This window comes from Anomaloglossus baeobatrachus, chromosome 10 (genome assembly GCF_048569485.1).
Source record: "Anomaloglossus baeobatrachus isolate aAnoBae1 chromosome 10, aAnoBae1.hap1, whole genome shotgun sequence".
Taxonomy (NCBI): domain Eukaryota; kingdom Metazoa; phylum Chordata; class Amphibia; order Anura; family Aromobatidae; genus Anomaloglossus; species Anomaloglossus baeobatrachus.
In genome coordinates this window covers 73,932,919-73,952,399 of record NC_134362.1, presented here as the reverse complement: position 1 = coordinate 73,952,399, position 19,481 = coordinate 73,932,919, and the positions used below count along the sequence as shown (strand labels likewise).

Sequence of the window (19,481 nt, the reverse complement as noted above, 5' to 3'; positions counted from 1 at the left end):
AGGGATAGAGAGAGGGAGGGATAGAGGGAAAGATGGAGGGATAGAGGGAAAGAGGGAGGGATAGAGGGATAGAGAGAGGGAAGGATAGAGGGATAGAGAGAGGGAGGGCTAGAGGGAAAGATGGAGGGCTAGAGGGAAAGAGAGAGGGAAGGATAGAGGGGTAGAGAGAAAGATGGAGGGACAGAGGGATAGAGAGAGGGAGGGATAGAGGGAGGGATAGAGAGAGGGAGGGATAGAGGGAAAGATGGAAGGATAGAGGGAAAGATGGAGGGATAGAGGGAAAGATGGAGAGATAGAGGGACAGAGGGAAAGATGGAGGGACAGAGGGAAAGATGGAGAGATAGAGGGACAGAGGGATAGAGAGCGGGAGGGATAGAGGGATAGAAACAGGGAGGGAGGTATGGATGGATAGATGGAAGGATAGATTGATGGAAGGATAAATATATGAAAAGATGGAGAGAGATAGATAGGATAGATAGATGGAAGGATAGATAGATAGATAGATAGATAGATAGATAGATAGACATACAGATGTATACTGAAGTGCTACCTGCTTTTTGGGATGTATACACAGAAGGTTGTTAAATACATTTTATAGATTTAGGATTTTTAAACAATCTATTTGAGTTAGTTGGTAAAGTGTGGACAATCTAGAGCAGGTGGTACTGTTATTTCCTTGAGTTTGTATCTATGAATGGTCAATCAATCTCCGTTCCTACTTTTTAACCTAGGAGGACCACTGGTGAGGACAGGTATTGAAGGGTCACCACTAGGTCCCCATTGGGAGCTCCCTGACAAACAATCCAACTTTCCAATCATACTGGATCTCAGGCATGGTAAGAGGATCCACACAACACCATCACCTATAGCAGTAGGGTACGTTATTACCGCAGAAGTTACAAAACATGCAACTCAGGGAATGTGTGTGGGGCCAGAGCGTTTCTCCTGATAAATTTAGGGAGGGGCAGGAAAGGAATTCCAGACATTTCTTTGCTCTGATAAACAAAGATTCAAGTTTGCACTCACTAGCTGAGCCCCACAAAGACACCAGCCCAAATACGGTCACCTGTTGTAACGTCTAGTAGCAAAGTCCCTGAGACACCTGTCATGGGACACACTTTCGAGTGTCATATCCATAGTAACGAATGGAAATGGGGACTGTCCACCAATCTATAGACAACTTTACCTTCTTGAAGATCCCCCACCTGTCATCGGTCATCTGTTCACTTCCTTCACTCCCCCGTGCCTCATATTGAGTCTCCAGAAGTGTATCATATCAAGGCGACTAGGATAGGGTTAATGAATTTATTAAAGGGGATCCTCTCTGTAGAATGTCCATTTCACTTTTTCGTTTCCAAAGTCCACACTTTAGAGGATAGATCAGTCTTCAGTTTAGCCTTTCCCTTTTTTAAGAATCCTCACACCCCAGTCATCCCTTTTACCGCCACCCCTCCCCTTATATAGCTCACCTCTTTAGACCTTCTTTACCAAGTTTCCATAAAACTCAACCTACAAGTTTTCTTGTCTTCTACATCACTCCGGTAACATCGCTGTCCAGGTCATTCTTCATCGGAGGTTCCTCCACCGGACAGAGTCTCCACTCACTTCCCTCCCATCGGCACGCACCACAGGAAAGCCGGTATATTTACACACTTGATCTGCTTCTTACCTTCTCTCTTCCCTGGCCGATAACTCCAGCTGGATAAAAGCACTAATGAAGGAGGGGAAAATCCTACACAGGCACTTACCATTCAGCTGCTGGGGGGAGTACGCCTCTGATCCGGAGTCTGGGGGAGAGTCAGGTAAAGTGCTGACGAGGAAGAAGATGAAGAGAATGTTTTATGGTTATCTCATCTATTGTTCATGTATTCCTACTAGCTTTCAGTATATATAGCAGTGACAATTATTTTATATCCTGCTCTTAGGGTTAGGGACACTTTAAAGAGAACATGCGATGTGGTCAAAAGTAGTCACTTTTTGCTCTTATTTTATTTCTGCTGTTCCCCTGAATATTTTATTTTTGTTATTTTTTAATTCCGTCATACAATTCCAGAGATACGGGCCTTTTTATATAGTGCTAATCTTTATAGTCTTCACCAAAAGGGGAGTGGCTCACAGGAGTCTGTGGGGGCATGTCTTTACGCTGCACTGCTTAATTACCCTGTGAGCCACTCCCCCTTGATAAAGACTAAAAATAGCACTAAATGAAAAGGCCCATATCTCTTGAACCATATGGCGGAATTAAAAATAACAAAAAACAGAATACTCAGGAGAAAAGTGGGAATAACATAACAGAAAAAACTAAACACTTTCAACAGGGTGACAATTGCTCTTTAAAAAGTTAACATAGAAGACGTCTTATATCTAAAATCTCAATACGGAGTATTAAACAGGGATTATTTTTCTGATTAGCAATTACTATTTTGATACCCAGAGAAGTTGTCACAATGGGGAACACAGTAACCAGACAGCACAGGCCCCTATTCCTCCTTACTACATGGAAGAGGGATGGTCGAGCATACAGAGGGACCCCCAGTTATCACAATCTTTTAAGTAGACATGTTACCTCCATGTTGCTTATTAATTGTATTCCCAATTAAAATATTTTTGCAATGGTTTCCAACCCACACCCTTCTAAATGTAGCAAAACGGCAATGCTCAGAATGTCCTGACACACACAGGCTATGATGAGGGCATGTTGGGGGTTGTAGTTTTGCCACAGCTCGAAAGCCACAAGTTAGACGAGAACTCATTACTGGACCTTTTACATGTAAGTATCCAAAGAAACTGCTGCATATTTGCATACTCAAATCAGGGGGTATTCGGGATATACTTTAGGACCATGACACTTTATTACATGTATTTCACAATTTCTCAAAAATACTAATTTATTTTTTTTAAAGATTTACTAAAATAAAAAAAAATAAAAAAAACACATAAAATGACCAAATTGTGTGAGTACAGCCCTAAAAAGCATGAGCATTGTGAAATTAACTTTTGACTATACTTTGTGTGTTAAAGCACTACACCAGCATTTTTTTTTTTCACTGCTGGGGTTGGTGCTTTAAATCCCCTGTTTTGTACTCATCTTCATCTGTTTTCAGTGTCGTTGCTCCAGTTGGACTCCGGTGATTTGTGACCTCCAATGTAGCGCGCTGGAGGTTACAGCTCAATATAAGTCTATGAGAGCCTCGTTTTGGCTCTCATAGACTTGTATTGAGATGTCATGATGTAACTTCTAACTTCCGTACAGTCAGAACTTACAGTTACAAGATGATGCCACAGGACTGGAGTGGCACCGGTAAAAGGTGAAGCTGCCGGAAGGGGAGTATAAAACCGGGGGTGGAGTTTACACTTAAAAGCAACACTTCAACTCTGAAAAAAAAAAAACGCTGGAGTGGTGCTTTAATTGTTCTCCATATTCAAGATCTCTAACAACTGAACTGGGGAATATTTTCAGCGGCAGGCTTGAATAGTTTTGCCAAAGCCTCATGTTGTGTCCATATAGTGTTGCTCCTGCCCCTTTTCTATCTATACTGTAACCAACCAGGTGATATCATAGAAGTCTTTTTTAAAATAAGCCATAAATATAACAGGGACCTTTGGGAAATTGGGGGTTAAAAATATTTTTTTTCCAATTGGCTCACGTTAAAAATTTTGCACTTTTTGTTTTAGTCAGGATCTTTGTTTCCCGATACATTCTACTTTGATGTGGTCTCTGGTCATACATCACCTGAGAGGCTGACAGATAAAAAAAGAGTGATCAACGTCCTATCAGGCCATCATAGTGACCTTACTGATGGGTTCTCAGTTTACTCATTTTGAAGCCAGCAATAGACAGTGCAACAAAGAGGCAAACGGTGCTAAAATACAAACAAGTAAGTAAAAAAAAAAGGAATTGTCCTGAAAGTTGAACAATCCGATGTAAATATTCTGAGACACTTGCTGGCTTACAACTTTGGCTTAGGCCCCCTTCACACGTCCGTGAAAAACACGCACGTGTGTTACGGGCCGTTTTTCGGGTCCGTGTCCCGTTTTTGTGTCCGTTTTTATGGTCCGTGTGGCACCTGTGTGAATTGCGTATGCTAGCCGTGTTTGTGTGTAGAACGTCCGTGTGTGCGTGTGGAATTAACGTGTATGTGTACGTGTAATGTCCGTGTGTAATGTCCGTGTGTGTGATGCACAATGTCGTTTATAAACGTCGGCTGACAGCAGACAGAGTTGCGCGATGAGAATGAACTCGGGTGAACTTCACCCGACTTCATCCTCATACCGCGGCTCTGTCTGTGCCGAGTACTGATTAGCGGTCACCTGTGAAGGATTCACCGGTGACCGCTAATCCCCCGAGTAACTGAAGTTTCCCCCCCTCTCTCATACTCACCGTTCCTCGATCCCCGGCGCGGCCCTGCACGGCATTCACACTGCTGCGGCAGCTTTTACTATTTTGAAAAAGCCGGCCGCCCATTAAACAATCTCCTATTCCCTGCTTTCCCCGCCCACCGGCGCCTATGATTGGTTACAGTGAGACACGCCCCCACACTGAGTGACAGGTGTCACACTGCACCCAATCACAGCAGCCGGTGGGCGTGTCTATACTGTGCAGTAAAATAAATAAATAATTAATTAAAAAAAAATGGCGTGCGGTCCCCCCCAATTTTAATGCCAGCCAGAAAAAGCCATACGGCTGAAGGCTGGTATTCTCAGTGTGGCGCCCCTGACCTGGTCAGGCACCACTGAGTACTGCACCCATACTGGGGACAGTACAATACAGGTAATCCAGAAGGCTGACCGAGGTGTGACTACACAGGCGCATAGTGATCAGGTCTCACACATGTACCTTTGGGAGGACCCCTGGGGATCCCAGGAGGGGGCAAAGCCTTCACCTCCACTGGAATAGTGGAGGGGGCCAAAAGCCTCCATCTCCACTCAAGGGGTGTGGTAAGAGAGCCTGGTTGCTAGGTGGCGTAGGCAAGAACAGGAGAGGAGGAGCAGTGAGCCGGCTTAGGGCAGAAGTCCAGGGAGCTCAGAGAGAGCAGACCCCTGGGGCTGTTGTCGTCTAACAGCGCCCGCGCAGTGGCTACCGACGGGGGAGAACGGTCACCTAGGAGTGCTACCCGAAATCCATCTCAGCTAAAGAGAGAGCACGGAGTGGGAAGTAAGGAGACTGCTAGGGAGTACCAGGCCCAAACGGGTAGTAGGTCCCAGTGCAGGGATAGATCCAACTTTCCTTGCCAAACCTGCTTGAGGGGGTACTTTATGCCCCCAAGAACACACTAAAAGTCCGCAGCCACGTCCCCACAGTTAGGGCCCATAGTTCACAGGAGGCAAGCAGCCGGAGTGTCCTGGCCCAGGCTACAAGCAAACGGACGAAACGAAGGGGAGTGAGGCTTCAGCAACTTCCCTGGGTGACCCCCATAGGGACTAAAAGTCGGGGTTACCCCAAACCACCAAGGGCTAAGGAAGGCGAGTCGGTAGTCACCATCATAAGTCAGCCTGAAGGATACCTGGTTCCAGCCTGGTTCCTCCCAGCTACGCCCGGGTTACTCACCCTGCCATCTGAAGTGAGTAAAACCCCTGAAAGACATTCTGCTTGTGTGGAGTTATTCTGCGCCTTGTGGTTCTACACACCTACACAGGGCCCTGGGGCTTGCCTCACTCTCAGGAGGCTATTATAACCTACTGCACCCACCATCAGCCCCAGGCATCCCTTAACCTGCAGTGGCGGTCCCCACTGACCGCAATTCTGAGAGTGGCGTCACGACAAATAGAAGATTTCCTACCTGTGACAGGATCCAGCTGAGTGGAGTCCCTGAAGGTAATGCACCGACACAGCGTTCTCGGGGCTTCACATCTGGCGTCACGAACAGGATAAGGACTAGACCTGTCCAGACAGGTGACCATGTGCCTGGGCGGTCCGCTTGAAAAATTGGAAGCGCCGCCATATTGCCACCATGAAAAGCGCGCTGAAAAACAACAGCAGCCCGCGCTGGGAGAAGTTACCGCCCACGAAGAGGTGTGGCTACCCAGAGATCCCCTGCAGAGTCATGACCTCGCCAGTGAAGAGAGCGGAAGCGTTCAGAGACGTCGGGACAGAAAGGGAGCCAGAAGTCTGCTGCTAGAGAAAATGGCGTCTGAACACCGAGACCCAGAGCCAGGCTCCACTGCCTGGTGGTGTCGGGAGCTTGCCGAGTTCTGCGATCAACTGGAGGCCAGGGTCGGAAGGCAGATCAGAGAGGGACGTGCGGAGTTTCTGGAAATGACCGCGGCGGTTCAGGCCTATGAGGGGAGAGCCACGCGCCGAGTGCCAGACCGGACGGTGACGACTCAGACCCCGATGCTGCCAACGATGGGTGAGTCCAGTGTTGCCCCTGCCAGCGCGAGTGCCCCGATCCCTGCTGCCACGCCCGAGGTCCCTGAAGAGGCGCCCGGCGCGGCGACGCCGAACCAGGCCGCAGCCACGCCAGGTGCGGCCCGCCAAGCCCAGGCCGCCGCAGCGATGCCCTGCTCGGCCCGTAGAGAACCGGCTGCCACCGCGACCCTCATCCGCGCCGCAGGTGTGACGCTGACCCAGGCCGCCGCCATGCTAGGCCCGGCCCGCCGAGACCCCACCGCAGCAGCAACGCTCGTCCGCGCCGCAAGTGAGGTGCTGAACCAGGCCGCCGCCACGTCAGGTGCGGCCCGCCAAGCCCAGATCGCTGCAGCGACGCCCAGCCCAGCCTGCAAAGATCCCATCGCGACAGTGACGCCGATCCAGGCCGCCGCAGCGATGCCCTGCCCGGCCCGCCAAGAGCCAGCCATAGTAGCGAAGCCCGCTAAGACGCCAGCTGCAACAGCGACGCTGATCCAGGCCGCCGCCATGCTAGGCGCGGCCCGCCAAGACCAGGCCGCCGCCATGCCGGGCGCGGCCCGCCAAGACCAGGCCGCCGCCATGCCGGGCGCGGCCCGCCAAGACCAGGCCGCCGCCACGCCGGGCGCGGCCCGCCAAGACCAGGCCGCCGCCATGCCAGGCGCGGCCCGCCAAGACAAGACAGACGTACCATTGTTTACCCCGGCCTGCAAGGCCAGAGCAGACACCGCTCCCCAGTCTAAAGAAGTCCCTGCTAGGACGTCCCTGATAGGTGCGGACCCCGAATACTGGAGACTGAAGGCTGACCTGGAGGCCAAGTTCCCACAGGAGATGGTGGACCGGTATCTGCTCCCTCCGCATACCCCCAAGGCGACTTCTGCAGCAACCACGCCAAAGAGTCTCCCGCCCGGGCCTGCTGATGACCACCCATCCCCGGCGCTGCCACAACAGGAGTGTTCGGAAGAACTAAGGGGAAGGGGAGGCCAGGAAGCTGAGGAGCTGACCCCGGAGCCATCAGCAGTGGATTCATACCCCGAGCCAGAGATGTTGCCATACTCCCGCTGGGACGAAGAAGACCCGATACCTTCCGCTGAAGAAGATCTGCCCAAAAGCCTCACCTGGGAGCTTGTAAGCTGTACCTCGCAGAATCCAGCCCGCAAGACACGGCGCCGTAATAGAACCCAGTCTTTCCCTGCACCGCAGTCCCCAGAGCAAAGAGATGAAATAACGGCCAGAGACCTAGAGGAGAAACGGTTCCTGAGAAGAGCCAAAGCCCAGGTCAGAGGACCCCTTTGTCGAGGAGTAGTCGAAGATTTCAGCCTAAAATCAGGATACGGCTTCATCGTAGCACCTGGTATGAAAGAAGGCATTTTTGTCAACAGAAGAGACGTTAGAGCTCATTTGCCCAGAGGACATCCTGGAAGAAACCTAAGAATGGGAGACACAGTGCAGTTTACCATGCATCAAGGAGAAAGAGGCTGGTATGCCCTAGATGTCACGCCATGTCCTAAAGAAAGAGAAACAGACACTGAAGAAGAAGAAAGAAAATACAACGAACCCACAGACGAAGAAAGAGATCAAGAAACCAACAGGTGCCGCAGCCCTACAGGCCCAAGCCCTGGTATGGAAGAGTAGAGGAATCTGCATAAAGTAAGAAGAGAAGTTACTGTTTGACCAGTTTGAAGTTTTGCAACGTTTTCAAGTTTAAGCAATGTGCCCACATAAACTAATGTGAGAAATGAACCTTAAGGCTATGAACTGGCTATAGCCACAAACTCTCGCAGTGTAAATAGTTACACCAGAGGGCACCACCACCACCAGAGTCAGCCTGTTTAGGGGCTTGGCTCGTCTGCAACCAGGGAGCACGTCCGTATATAGGGCCTTGGCTCACCTGCGACCAGAGAGCATGCCTGTTTATGGGGCCTGGCTCTCCACCACAAAGAGGGTACCTGGTCAGCACCAACTGTGAAGGCCGCCTCTGGATCCTGCCAGAAGTGGCTGAAGGCGCGGCTTCACCAGGCCAGGTATGCCCTGAAGACCACCAGACCATGAAAGCCGCCTCTACATCCTGCCAGAAGTGGCTGAAGGCGCGGCCAACAGGAGAGGCAGATTGGAGGAAAGGTCTGGGGAAGTAGATGGCCCAGACCTGGTTACCAAAAGAAACCGGTGACCTGCCTCCTGAAAGGGTTTGGGTGGGTTAACGGACTTGTGGGTGGAGGGTGGTGATGTATGGTACCTGGTGGTTTTAAAATGTTTTACCATGTTTTACTGTTTTATGCATTTTAAAATGTTGTCTTGCAGCCCGAAGACGTGCTGGTGATAACTAAGGGGGAATGTGGCGCCCCTGACCTGGTCAGGCACCACTGAGTACTGCACCCATACTGGGGACAGTACAATACAGGTAATCCAGAAGGCTGACCGAGGTGTGACTACACAGGCGCATAGTGATCAGGTCTCACACATGTACCTTTGGGAGGACCCCTGGGGATCCCAGGAGGGGGCAAAGCCTTCACCTCCACTGGAATAGTGGAGGGGGCCAAAAGCCTCCATCTCCACTCAAGGGGTGTGGTAAGAGAGCCTGGTTGCTAGGTGGCGTAGGCAAGAACAGGAGAGGAGGAGCAGTGAGCCGGCTTAGGGCAGAAGTCCAGGGAGCTCAGAGAGAGCAGACCCCTGGGGCTGTTGTCGTCTAACAGCGCCCGCGCAGTGGCTACCGACGGGGGAGAACGGTCACCTAGGAGTGCTACCCGAAATCCATCTCAGCTAAAGAGAGAGCACGGAGTGGGAAGTAAGGAGACTGCTAGGGAGTACCAGGCCCAAACGGGTAGTAGGTCCCAGTGCAGGGATAGATCCAACTTTCCTTGCCAAACCTGCTTGAGGGGGTACTTTATGCCCCCAAGAACACACTAAAAGTCCGCAGCCACGTCGCCACAGTTAGGGCCCATAGTTCACAGGAGGCAAGCAGCCGGAGTGTCCTGGCCCAGGCTACAAGCAAACGGACGAAACGAAGGGGAGTGAGGCTTCAGCAACTTCCCTGGGTGACCCCCATAGGGACTAAAAGTCGGGGTTACCCCAAACCACCAAGGGCTAAGGAAGGCGAGTCGGTAGTCACCATCATAAGTCAGCCTGAAGGATACCTGGTTCCAGCCTGGTTCCTCCCAGCTACGCCCGGGTTACTCACCCTGCCATCTGAAGTGAGTAAAACCCCTGAAAGACATTCTGCTTGTGTGGAGTTATTCTGCGCCTTGTGGTTCTACACACCTGCACAGGGCCCTGGGGCTTGCCTCACTCTCAGGAGGCTATTATAACCTACTGCACCCACCATCAGCCCCAGGCATCCCTTAACCTGCAGTGGCGGTCCCCACTGACCGCAATTCTGAGAGTGGCGTCACGACAAATAGAAGATTTCCTACCTGTGACAGGATCCAGCTGAGTGGAGTCCCTGAAGGTAATGCACCGACACAGCGTTCTCGGGGCTTCACATCAGGATGGGGAGCTCCACGTTATGGGGAGCCCCCCACCCTAACAATATCAGTCAGCAGCCGCCCAGAATTGCCGCATACATTATATGCGACAGTTCTGGGGCTGTACCCGGCTCTTCCCGATTTACCCTGGTGCTTTGGCAAATCGGGGTAATAAGGAGTTATTGGCAGCCCATAGCTGCCAATAAGTCCTAGATTAATCATGTCAGGCGTCTATGAGACACCCTCCATGATTAATCTGTAAATTACAGTAAATAAACACACACACACCAGAAAAAATCCTTTATTAGAAATAAAAGCACACACATATACCCTGGTTCACCACTTTAATCAGCCCCGAAAAAGCCCTCCATGTCCGGCGTCATCCAGGATGCTCCAGCGTCGCATCCAGCGCTGCTGCATGGAGGTGACAGGAGCTGCAGCAGACACCGCCGCTCCGGTCACCTCCACACAGCAACTGAAGACAGCCGTGCGATCAGCTGAGTTGTCACTGAGGTTACCCGCTGTCACTGGATCCAGTGACAGCGGGTAACCTCAGTGACAGCAGCTGATCGCGCGGCTGTCTTCATTTGCTGTGTGGAGGTGACCGGAGCGGCGGTGTCTGCTGCAGCTCCTGTCACCTCCATGCAGCAGCGCTGGATGCGACGCTGGACCATCCTGGAGTACGCCGGACATGGAGGGCTTTTTCGGGGCTGATTAAAGTGGTGAACCAGGGTATATGTGTGTGTTTTTATTTCTAATAAAGGATTTTTTCTGGTGTGTGTGTGTTTATTTACTGTAATTTACAGATTAATCATGGAGGGTGTCTCATAGACGCCTGACATGATTAATCTAGGACTTATTGGCAGCTATGGGCTGCCAATAACTCCTTATTACCCCGATTTGCCAAAGCACCAGGGTAAATCGGGAAGAGCCGGGTACAGCCCCAGAACTGTCGCATATAATGTATGCGGCAATTCTGGGCGGCTGCTGACTGATATTGTTAGGCTGGGGGGCTCCCCATAACGTGGAGCTCCCCATCCTGAGAATACCAGCCTTCAGCCGTATGGCTTTATCTGGCTGGCATTAAAATTGGGGGGGACCGCACGCCATTTTTTTTTAATTATTTATTTATTTATTTTACTGCACAGTATAGACACGCCCACCGGCTGCTGTGATTGGGTGCAGTGTGACACCTGTCACTCAGCGTGGGGGCGTGTCTCACTGCAACCAATCATAGCCGCCGGTGGGCGGGGAAAGCAGGGAATAGGAGATTGTTTAATGAGCGGCCGGCTTTTTCAAAATAGTAAAAGCCGCCGCAGCCGTGTGAATGCCGTGCAGCGCTGCGCCGGAGATCGGGGAACGGTGAGTATGAGAGAGGGGGGGAAACTGACCGACAGACTGTGAGAGAGGGACAGACAGACAGAGAGACCGACAGAGAGACAGAGAGACTGACCTACGGACTCAGGGAGATTGACCGACATACACAGAAATAGAAAGAATAGCCGACATCACTAGAAATAAAAACACCAAACGGACACGGACTATAGGTAGATGCATACGTGTTTACTAACGTGTGTGCACATACCCATAGACTTTCATTGTGTCCACGTGTGCGTGCTCCGTGCAGATAATGGACATGCATCCGTGCAAAACGCATACACATACGGATCACGGACACGCACACACGGACATAATGAAATAACGGACGTGTGACCACAAACATAGATTAACATTGGTGCACGTTTGGCCGTGTCTCCGGCATATACGGAAACGGACCAAACACGCACGTGTATCACGGACGTGTGAAGGGGGCCTAACATTGGTGCACATTTGGCCGTGTCTCCGGTATATACGGAAACGGACCAAACACGCACGTGTATCACGGACGTGTGAAGGGGGCCTTTAAAAGGTGTTGTTTAGGACTGACATATTGTTGTCCTTCTCCATGAGTTCAGCCATTGGCAGGCCCAGCACCTCCACAGATCAGCTGTTATTAGCTCCGGCAATGGCGGATGTAAACTTTAGGTGAAACTTGAGGTTTATATCCGGTAGGTGCTGGAGTGGATAACAAGCGGTTGGTGAAGGTGCCAGGTGTCGGACCTCCAATAATCTGATATTCCATAGATAGATACTCAATATGTTCAATATATTAGGCCCGACAACCATTTTCAAAAGCTGTGTTAGGAAGTCTTTCCATGTCACAAATGACTGAGTAATTGCGCTCAGGGCTCATGTCATTCCTTCCACAATCCCGCTTTGTCCCTCAATCTACTCACCCGGCTGCATAGCTGGTTTTTGGTTCTGCTTTGATGGGCAGTTCGGGTCCGCTCATGCACATAGGTGGACCCTGGTATCCTTTGGGATTGACCATGACATTGTTGTTATTGCAGTTGAGGTGTGATTGGAAAGGAGGCCCCCCACATGTGCCACTCATACCAGGCCGCACTGGCATTTGCTGACCCATGTGGAGGACTCCACCTGCGTGGGCTGCTCCACCATGGCCTATGTTCGAAATTATCCCAGGTCCATGGACTCCACTGGAGGTGCAAGGCTGACCGGGGTTTGCATAGCTGGAAGAATTGGGTATGTCAGGGAAACAGCTGTGTGGAAAACAGTAAGAAAATATATCTCAATATACAGAAAATAGCAGCTTCATACAGTGGATATAATAAGTCTTCACCCCCCATTAAAATGCCAGGCTTATGTCATGTAAAAAAAAAAAATCATACCAAAAGGAATCAGAACTTTTTGCACCTTTAAAGTCACCCATCATCTGTACAAATCCACTGAGAAACAAACTCAAATCATTTTGAGGGAGGAAATAAAAATATCAAAACTAAAATAACGTGGTTGCATAAGTGTTAACACCCTCTTATAATTGGGAATGTGGTTGTGTTCAGAACTGGAGAATTACATGTAACCTCATGTCACACAGTAGTCAGTACACAGCTGCCATCATTCACAGAGAATATGATTAACCCCTATAACAGGGCAGCAGGCATTGGCGGGATCGCAACCGGGCCTGAGGGTGCCAGGGGCCTGATGGCCCTAGCCCCTGCTTCAGCTGGTTGTGCATCCGAGGCTGCACATCCAGCTGAAATGCATCGCGGTGCAGAGACCCGTTGGGTCCCTGTACTGCGATACACGCTGCCGGCCAAACAGAAGCCGGCAGCTTTAATCTGTGTCCCAGTAACTGAGGGCAGCGCATGGCAATGACGTCATGCGTTGCAATCGACACCGATTAAAGCTGCTGGCCACTGTGCGCTGGCTACACAGGAGAATGCTGCACAACGTTGGAGCCAGGGACGGTGAGTACAATGTTGTTATTTTTTTGCATTAGACAGATACATATATACCAGGAGGGGAACAGCAGATACCAGGAGGGGGACAGTATATACCGGGAGGGGCCCAGCAGAGGGGAAGTATACACCAGGAGAGGGACAGTACATACCAGGAGGGAGCCAGGATGGGGACATACAGTGGGGAAAAAAAAGTATTTAGTGAGTCACCAATTGGGCAAGTTCTCCCTTGAAGAGGCCTGTAAGTCACATCATAGGTAGACCACAACTATGAGAAACAAAATGAGAAAACAAATCCAGAAAATCACCGCGTCAAGATTTTTTTTTGCAAATTTGGTGGAAAATAAGTATTTGGTCAATAACAAAAATTCATCTCAATATTTTGCTATATATCCTTTGTTGGCAATGACAGAGGTCAGACGTTTTCTGTAGGTTACACACACTGTTGGTGGTATGTTTGCCCATTCCTCCATGCAGATCTTCTCTATAGCAGTGATGTTTTGGGCCTGTCACTGGACAACACGGACTTTCAACTCCCTCTAAAGGTTTTTTTATGGGGTTGAGATCTGGAGTCTGGCTAGGCCACTCCAGGACCTTCATATGCTTCTTACAAAGCCACTCCTTCATTGCCCTGCTGAAACACCCAGCCATGTTTTATCTTCAATGCCCTTGCTAATGGAAGGAGGTTTGCACTCAAAATCTCACGATACATGGCTCTATTCATTCTTTCATGCACACGGATAAGTCGTCCTGGTCCCTTTGCAGAGAAACAGCCCCAATGCATGATGTTGCCACCCCCATGCTTCACATTAGGTATGGTGTTCTTTGGATGCAACTCAGCATTCTGTCGATTCCAAACACGACGAGCTGTGTTTCTACCAAACAGTTCTACTTTGGTTTCATCAGACCATATGACATTCTCCATATACTCTTCTGGATAATCCAAATGCTCTAAAGCAAACTTCAGACGGACCCGGTCATGTACTGGCTTAAGCAGGGGAACACGTCTGGCACTGCAGGATCTGAGTTCCTGGCGGCATACTGTGTTACTGATGGTATCCTTTGTTACGGTGGTCCCAGCTCTATGCAGGTCAATCACTAGGTCCCCCTGTGTGGTTCTGTGATTTTTGCTCACCGTTCTTGTGATCATTTTGACCCCACAGGGTAAGATCTTGTGTGGAGCCCCAGATCGAGGGAGATTATCAGGGGTCTTGTATGTCTTCTATTTTCTTATTATTACTCCCACAGTTGATTTCATCACACCAGGCTCGGGCAGCCACTTATCTTGTCTATTGCCGGCCGGCAGATAGCACTGGGGGTGGGACTGCTCCCTCCCTCTGGCTAAATTTTGAACAGTTCCAAATATCAGTCAATTTTGCGGTAAAACTTTCAGGCCTCTGCTAAAAAGCTGAAATTTTACCTTTAGGCACAAAAACAACCCTAAGCATACCTGTAAATTAACAAAAGGGCTTCACCATGAGAAGATCACAGCTTTGGAATAACCCAGACAGAGCCCAGATCTGAAACCAATGGAGAATCTGTGGGTGACCTGAAGATGGCGCTGTACACAGGAGATGTCCTTGTAATCTGACAGATATGGAGCTACGATTGTCAATCCTAGAAAACGGCAGCATGCTGCGTATATCGGATACAAACATTAGACATCCGAGTGCTGCGCAACATACGCTGAGACAGGCAATGGAGAAGATGGAGAAATTAAGGTCTGCATCTTCTCCGCATCGGTGCTCCGATTGTCCCATGTGAGAGAATCAGATCACAGTAAATGGCACTCGGCTCACACTCGCAGCAGAGTGTCATTAGTGTAATGTGAGTCCGGTCAAAGGGTGTGCATATTTTTGCAATCAAATTTATTTATTTATTTTTTTTCCCCCACACAAAAAGATTTCAGTTTATTTTTCATTTGAATTATACATATTATGGCTGACAATAAAGGTGAAAAAAGCACGGAAATGATTCTTCTTGGCATTATTTTTTTTTACATGACAATCTGGCATTTTAATAGGAGCGTGTGAACTTTTTATATTGAAACCAATGCAATTAATGTAGTTTACAAACAGTGCGCATGATGGTAATGCTTTAGGAGTCGGCATTTATAACTCGATGGTCTTCATGTGGTTATCAGCGAGGGCTCCACAGCAATACCGATATCTACATCGTGCCTCATCTTTCACCGTTGTGAGCAGAGATGTGGCAGCACAAGTACAGCTATTCCAATTCACTTCTATGGGGAGCTCCAAAAATAGTTGGCTGACTTTTTTTGGAATTTCCATAAAATTTCATAAGGACGTTGTGTATGCACACCCTCTTCTCATTTACAGTGGCGTGAGACATAGTCCCACAGGTTTCACCCAGATTTATTAGACACTAGCTGTAGTACCCGGCGTTGCCCGAGATAGTTACTGTCTCTCTGTCTCTCTCCCAGTCTCTGTCTGTGTGTCTCTCTCTGTCGCTTTCCTTGTCTGTCTGTGTCTATCTCTGTCTGTCTGTGTGTCTGTCTGTGTCTATCTCTGTCTGTCTGTGTGTCTGTCTGTGTCTATCTCTGTCTGTCTCTGTATCAGTCTCTCTGTCTCTCTTTGTGTCTCTGTGTCTGTCTGTCTCTGTCTCTTTCCCCGTCTGCCTCTTTCCCCGTCTGCCTCCTTCCCCGTCTGCCTCCTTCCCCGTCTGCCTCCTTCCCCGTCTGCCTCCTTCCCCGTCTGCCTCCTTCCCCGTCTGCCTCCTTCCCCGTCTGCCTCCTTCCCCGTCTGCCTCCTTCCCCGTCTGCCTCCTTCCCCGTCTGCCTCCTTCCCCGTCTGCCTCCTTCCCCGTCTGCCTCCTTCCCCGTCTGCCTCCTTCCCCGTCTGCCTCCTTCCCCGTCTGCCTCCATCCCCGTCTGCCTCCATCCCCGTCTGCCTCCATCCCCGTCTGCCTCCATCCCCGTCTGCCTCCATCCCCGTCTGCCTCCATCCCCGTCTGCCTCCATCCCCGTCTGCCTCCATCCCCGTCTGCCTCCATCCCCGTCTGCCTCCATCCCCGTCTGCCTCCATCCCCGTCTGCCTCCATCCCCGTCTGCCTCCATCCCCGTCTGCCTCCATCCCCGTCTGCCTCCATCCCCGTCTGCCTCCATCCCCGTCTGCCTCCATCCCCGTCTGCCTCCATCCCCGTCTGCCTCCATCCCCGTCTGCCTCCATCCCCGTCTGCCTCCATCCCCGTCTGCCTCCATCCCCGTCTGCGTCTGTAAGTCTCTTTCCCCGTGTGTCTTTCTTTCTGTCTGGATTTTTTTCCCGTCTGTCTGTCTGTGTGTCTCTTTCTCTATCTGTGCCTGTCTGTCTCTCCACCGACATCATATTACCTCACACATAAGCTTCTTATACTATGAATGTCCTTTGTTCCTATAGCAACCAATCATAGCTCCTATTAATAGCCTGTAGCTCGCAGCTCCATTCACTTTCATGGAGGCATGTTTTTTGGAGAGTAACTGTAAAGCGCGGGGTTAAATTTTCTTGTCAACATATAGTCTATGACGTTCCCCGAGTCACATGAGGCGTCTGTGCAAAATTTTGTAATTGTACATGCAATGGTGCAGATTCCTTTAACGGACATACACACATATATACATACACATACATACACTCAGCTTTATATATTAGATTTATCATGTGAATATATCAATAATAAAGTATTATTCATGTTTGATCAGACCCAGAAACCCAGTTTTGCAATACTAGTCATCATTTTGTATAAATAAAACGTTGAACATGCACTGTGAAAATAAAAACCTGGAGTCAGATGAATTATGGACAAAATTTCTACTTTTTCTACATTGGTTTACATGGAAGACCTATACTATTTTCTAAAAGTTAGACCAAGCGCAAACTACTTTTTGTCCACTAGAGGGAGACAACATAGTACAAAATGTGCTGCAGATACCAGACAGGATCGTGTTCTCTATTCCTGTTAGTTTAGATAGGACCTGTCCAGCAGATCCAAAGTCCAGCAATCCCGCTCAATGCTTTATATAAAAAGGGGTTTTGTCAGAAAACATTAGACCCTTTGCATAGGTTGTTTCACTAGAGATAAGGCTTTGATATATCAATCTCAAATGTTAATAAAAATTATCTGATTAAAAAAAAAAAAAAGAGAGAAGGCTTTACTTTTTTTTAACCATTTTTTTAACCATATAGGCATTACATTTTAAGATATATTTATTATTTATTGGATGTTATTTTAAAAATATTCTTTTTTTTCCTCCTTGTTTAATCAATTTTTTATTTTTCAATCACTCAAGAAATATTCTGAAATAAAAAGTATTTTCATCGACAACATTGTCTGATGTTTACTTTTTATAGTTATCTCTGTAAGTGTCACTAAATAGTGAGCAGAGCTTCAGGTCTAATCAACCAGGTAGGGTTAAACCTATTACTAATATTTATTTATTTTTCACTTTTCTTTATTTTTTATTACAATTTCTTCAAAGGGTCAAAAAAGATCCTTGATTAAATAAATTCATTGATTTTTTGCTCCACTTTCCCCATTACTGGAGCAGCTATAAGAGCCCCCATTAATGGGCAGAACAACCTGCGATAAGTCACAATCAGGTCTAGTTAGACAACACAACTGCGCCATCTGCTTTGTGGTGGTTATTAAAAGGAATCTGTCTCCAGGTTTTGCTCCCCCATCTGAGAGCAGCATGATGTAGGGGCAGAGATCCTGATTCCAGTGATGTCATTTATTGGGCTGAAGCTGCAGTTTTGATAAAATCACAGTTTTATCTGCTACAGATTTAGCAGTTCTCTAAATGCTGAGCTCTGTATAACCCAGCCCACAACACTTATTGACAGCTTACTGTATACACTGTGCATAGGCAGAAAGCTGCTAATCAGTGGTGGGGATGAGGTTATTCAAAGCTCATGACTATGGAGGACTACATGGCCACAGGGTTACTAGTCCTCTAATGATAATCTCCTGCTGATAAAACAGATTGGCATCTTACTGTGTACAATGTGTATAGGCAGAAAGCTGCCAATCAGTGGTGGAGATGGAGTTATACAGATCTCATGAATAAGGAGTTCTACATGGCAGCAGGGTTACTAGTCCTCTAATGATAATCACCTGCTGATAAAACATTGATTTTATTAAAACTACAGCAAGCAGCCCAGTAAGTGACACATCCTGGAATCAGGATCTCTGCCCCTACATTATATTGCTGTCAGATGGAGGAGCAAAAACCTGGTGACAGATTCTCTTTAAGGACTTTTATTAATGGAGGGGGGTGAAATATAAAGAACTCCCAATTTAACAGGCTAACCGTCATTTTAATCTTTATTTCATAAATCGATAGTACACATGAAAATAAGCAACTTTGTATAACATCTTAGATAAATCTGCTTCTCTCTCTGCCGGAATTCATCAGTCATTATCAAAATTCTCAATTCTGAGGTAAAAACTGTATTCAGTGAAGACTTTTCCATTACTGAGATAGGAAATGGCAGCTGGTGCTGATGAGATTCTATGATGATGGGAGGAGGGAGGAGCTAGAGACAGAGTGAGGAGCAAGAGGCAGAGGGAGGAGCAAGAGGCCGAGGGAGGAGCAAGAGGCCGAGGGAGGAGCTAGAGGCCGAGGGAGGAGCTAGAGGCCGAGGGAGGAGCTAGAGACAGAGTGAGGAGCAAGAGGCAGAGGGAGGAACTAGAGACAGAGGGAGGAGCAAGAGGCAGAGGGAGGAACTAGAGACAGAGGGAGGAGCAAGAGGCAGAGGGAGGAACTAGAGACAGAGAGAGGAGCAAGAGGCAGAGGGAGGAACTAGAGACAGAGTGAGGAGCAAGAGGCAGAGGGAGGAACTAGAGACAGAGTGAGGAGCAAGAGGCAGAGGGAGGAACTAGAGACAGAGTGAGGAGCAAGAGGCAGAGGGAGGAACTAGAGACAGAGTGAGGAGCAAGAGGCAGAGGGAGGAACTAGAGACAGAGTGAGGAGCAAGAGGCAGAGGGAGGAACTAGAGACAGAGGGAGGAGCAAGAGGCAGAGGGAGGAACTAGAGACAGAGGGAGGAGCAAGAGGCAGAGGGAGGAACTAGAGACAGAGGGAGGAGCAAGAGGCAGAGGGAGGAGCAAGAGGCAGAGGGAGGAGCAAGAGGCAGAGGGAGGAGCAAGAGGCAGAGGGAGGAGCAAGAGGCAGAGGGGGAGCTAGAGGCAGAAGCATGAGGCAGAGGGAGGAGCAAGAGGCAGAGGGAGGAACTAGAGACAGAGGGAGGAGCAAGAGGCAGAGGGAGGAACTAGAGACAGAGGGAGGAGCAAGAGGCAGAGGGAGGAACTAGAGACAGAGGGAGGAGCAAGAGGCAGAGGGAGGAACTAGAGACAGAGGGCAGAGCTAGAGGCAGAGGGA

General features: G+C 49.0%; 1 protein-coding gene across 4 annotated transcripts in view; it reads right to left on the bottom strand.

Moving 5' to 3' along the window:
* MYRF (myelin regulatory factor) overlaps positions 1 to 19,481 on the bottom strand; it is a 233,319-nt gene that overhangs the window by 40,123 nt on the left and 173,715 nt on the right. For 3 of the 4 annotated variants that reach the window (XM_075325200.1, XM_075325203.1, XM_075325201.1), the window contains exons 3-4: positions 12,084 to 12,407; positions 1,749 to 1,810 (exon numbers count right to left, since the gene is read on the bottom strand). In XM_075325200.1, the coding sequence (XP_075181315.1) occupies positions 1,749 to 1,810; positions 12,084 to 12,407 (386 nt within the window). The remainder of the gene's footprint in view (positions 1 to 1,748; positions 1,811 to 12,083; positions 12,408 to 19,481) is intronic. The other variant, XM_075325202.1, reaches the window with a different exon arrangement.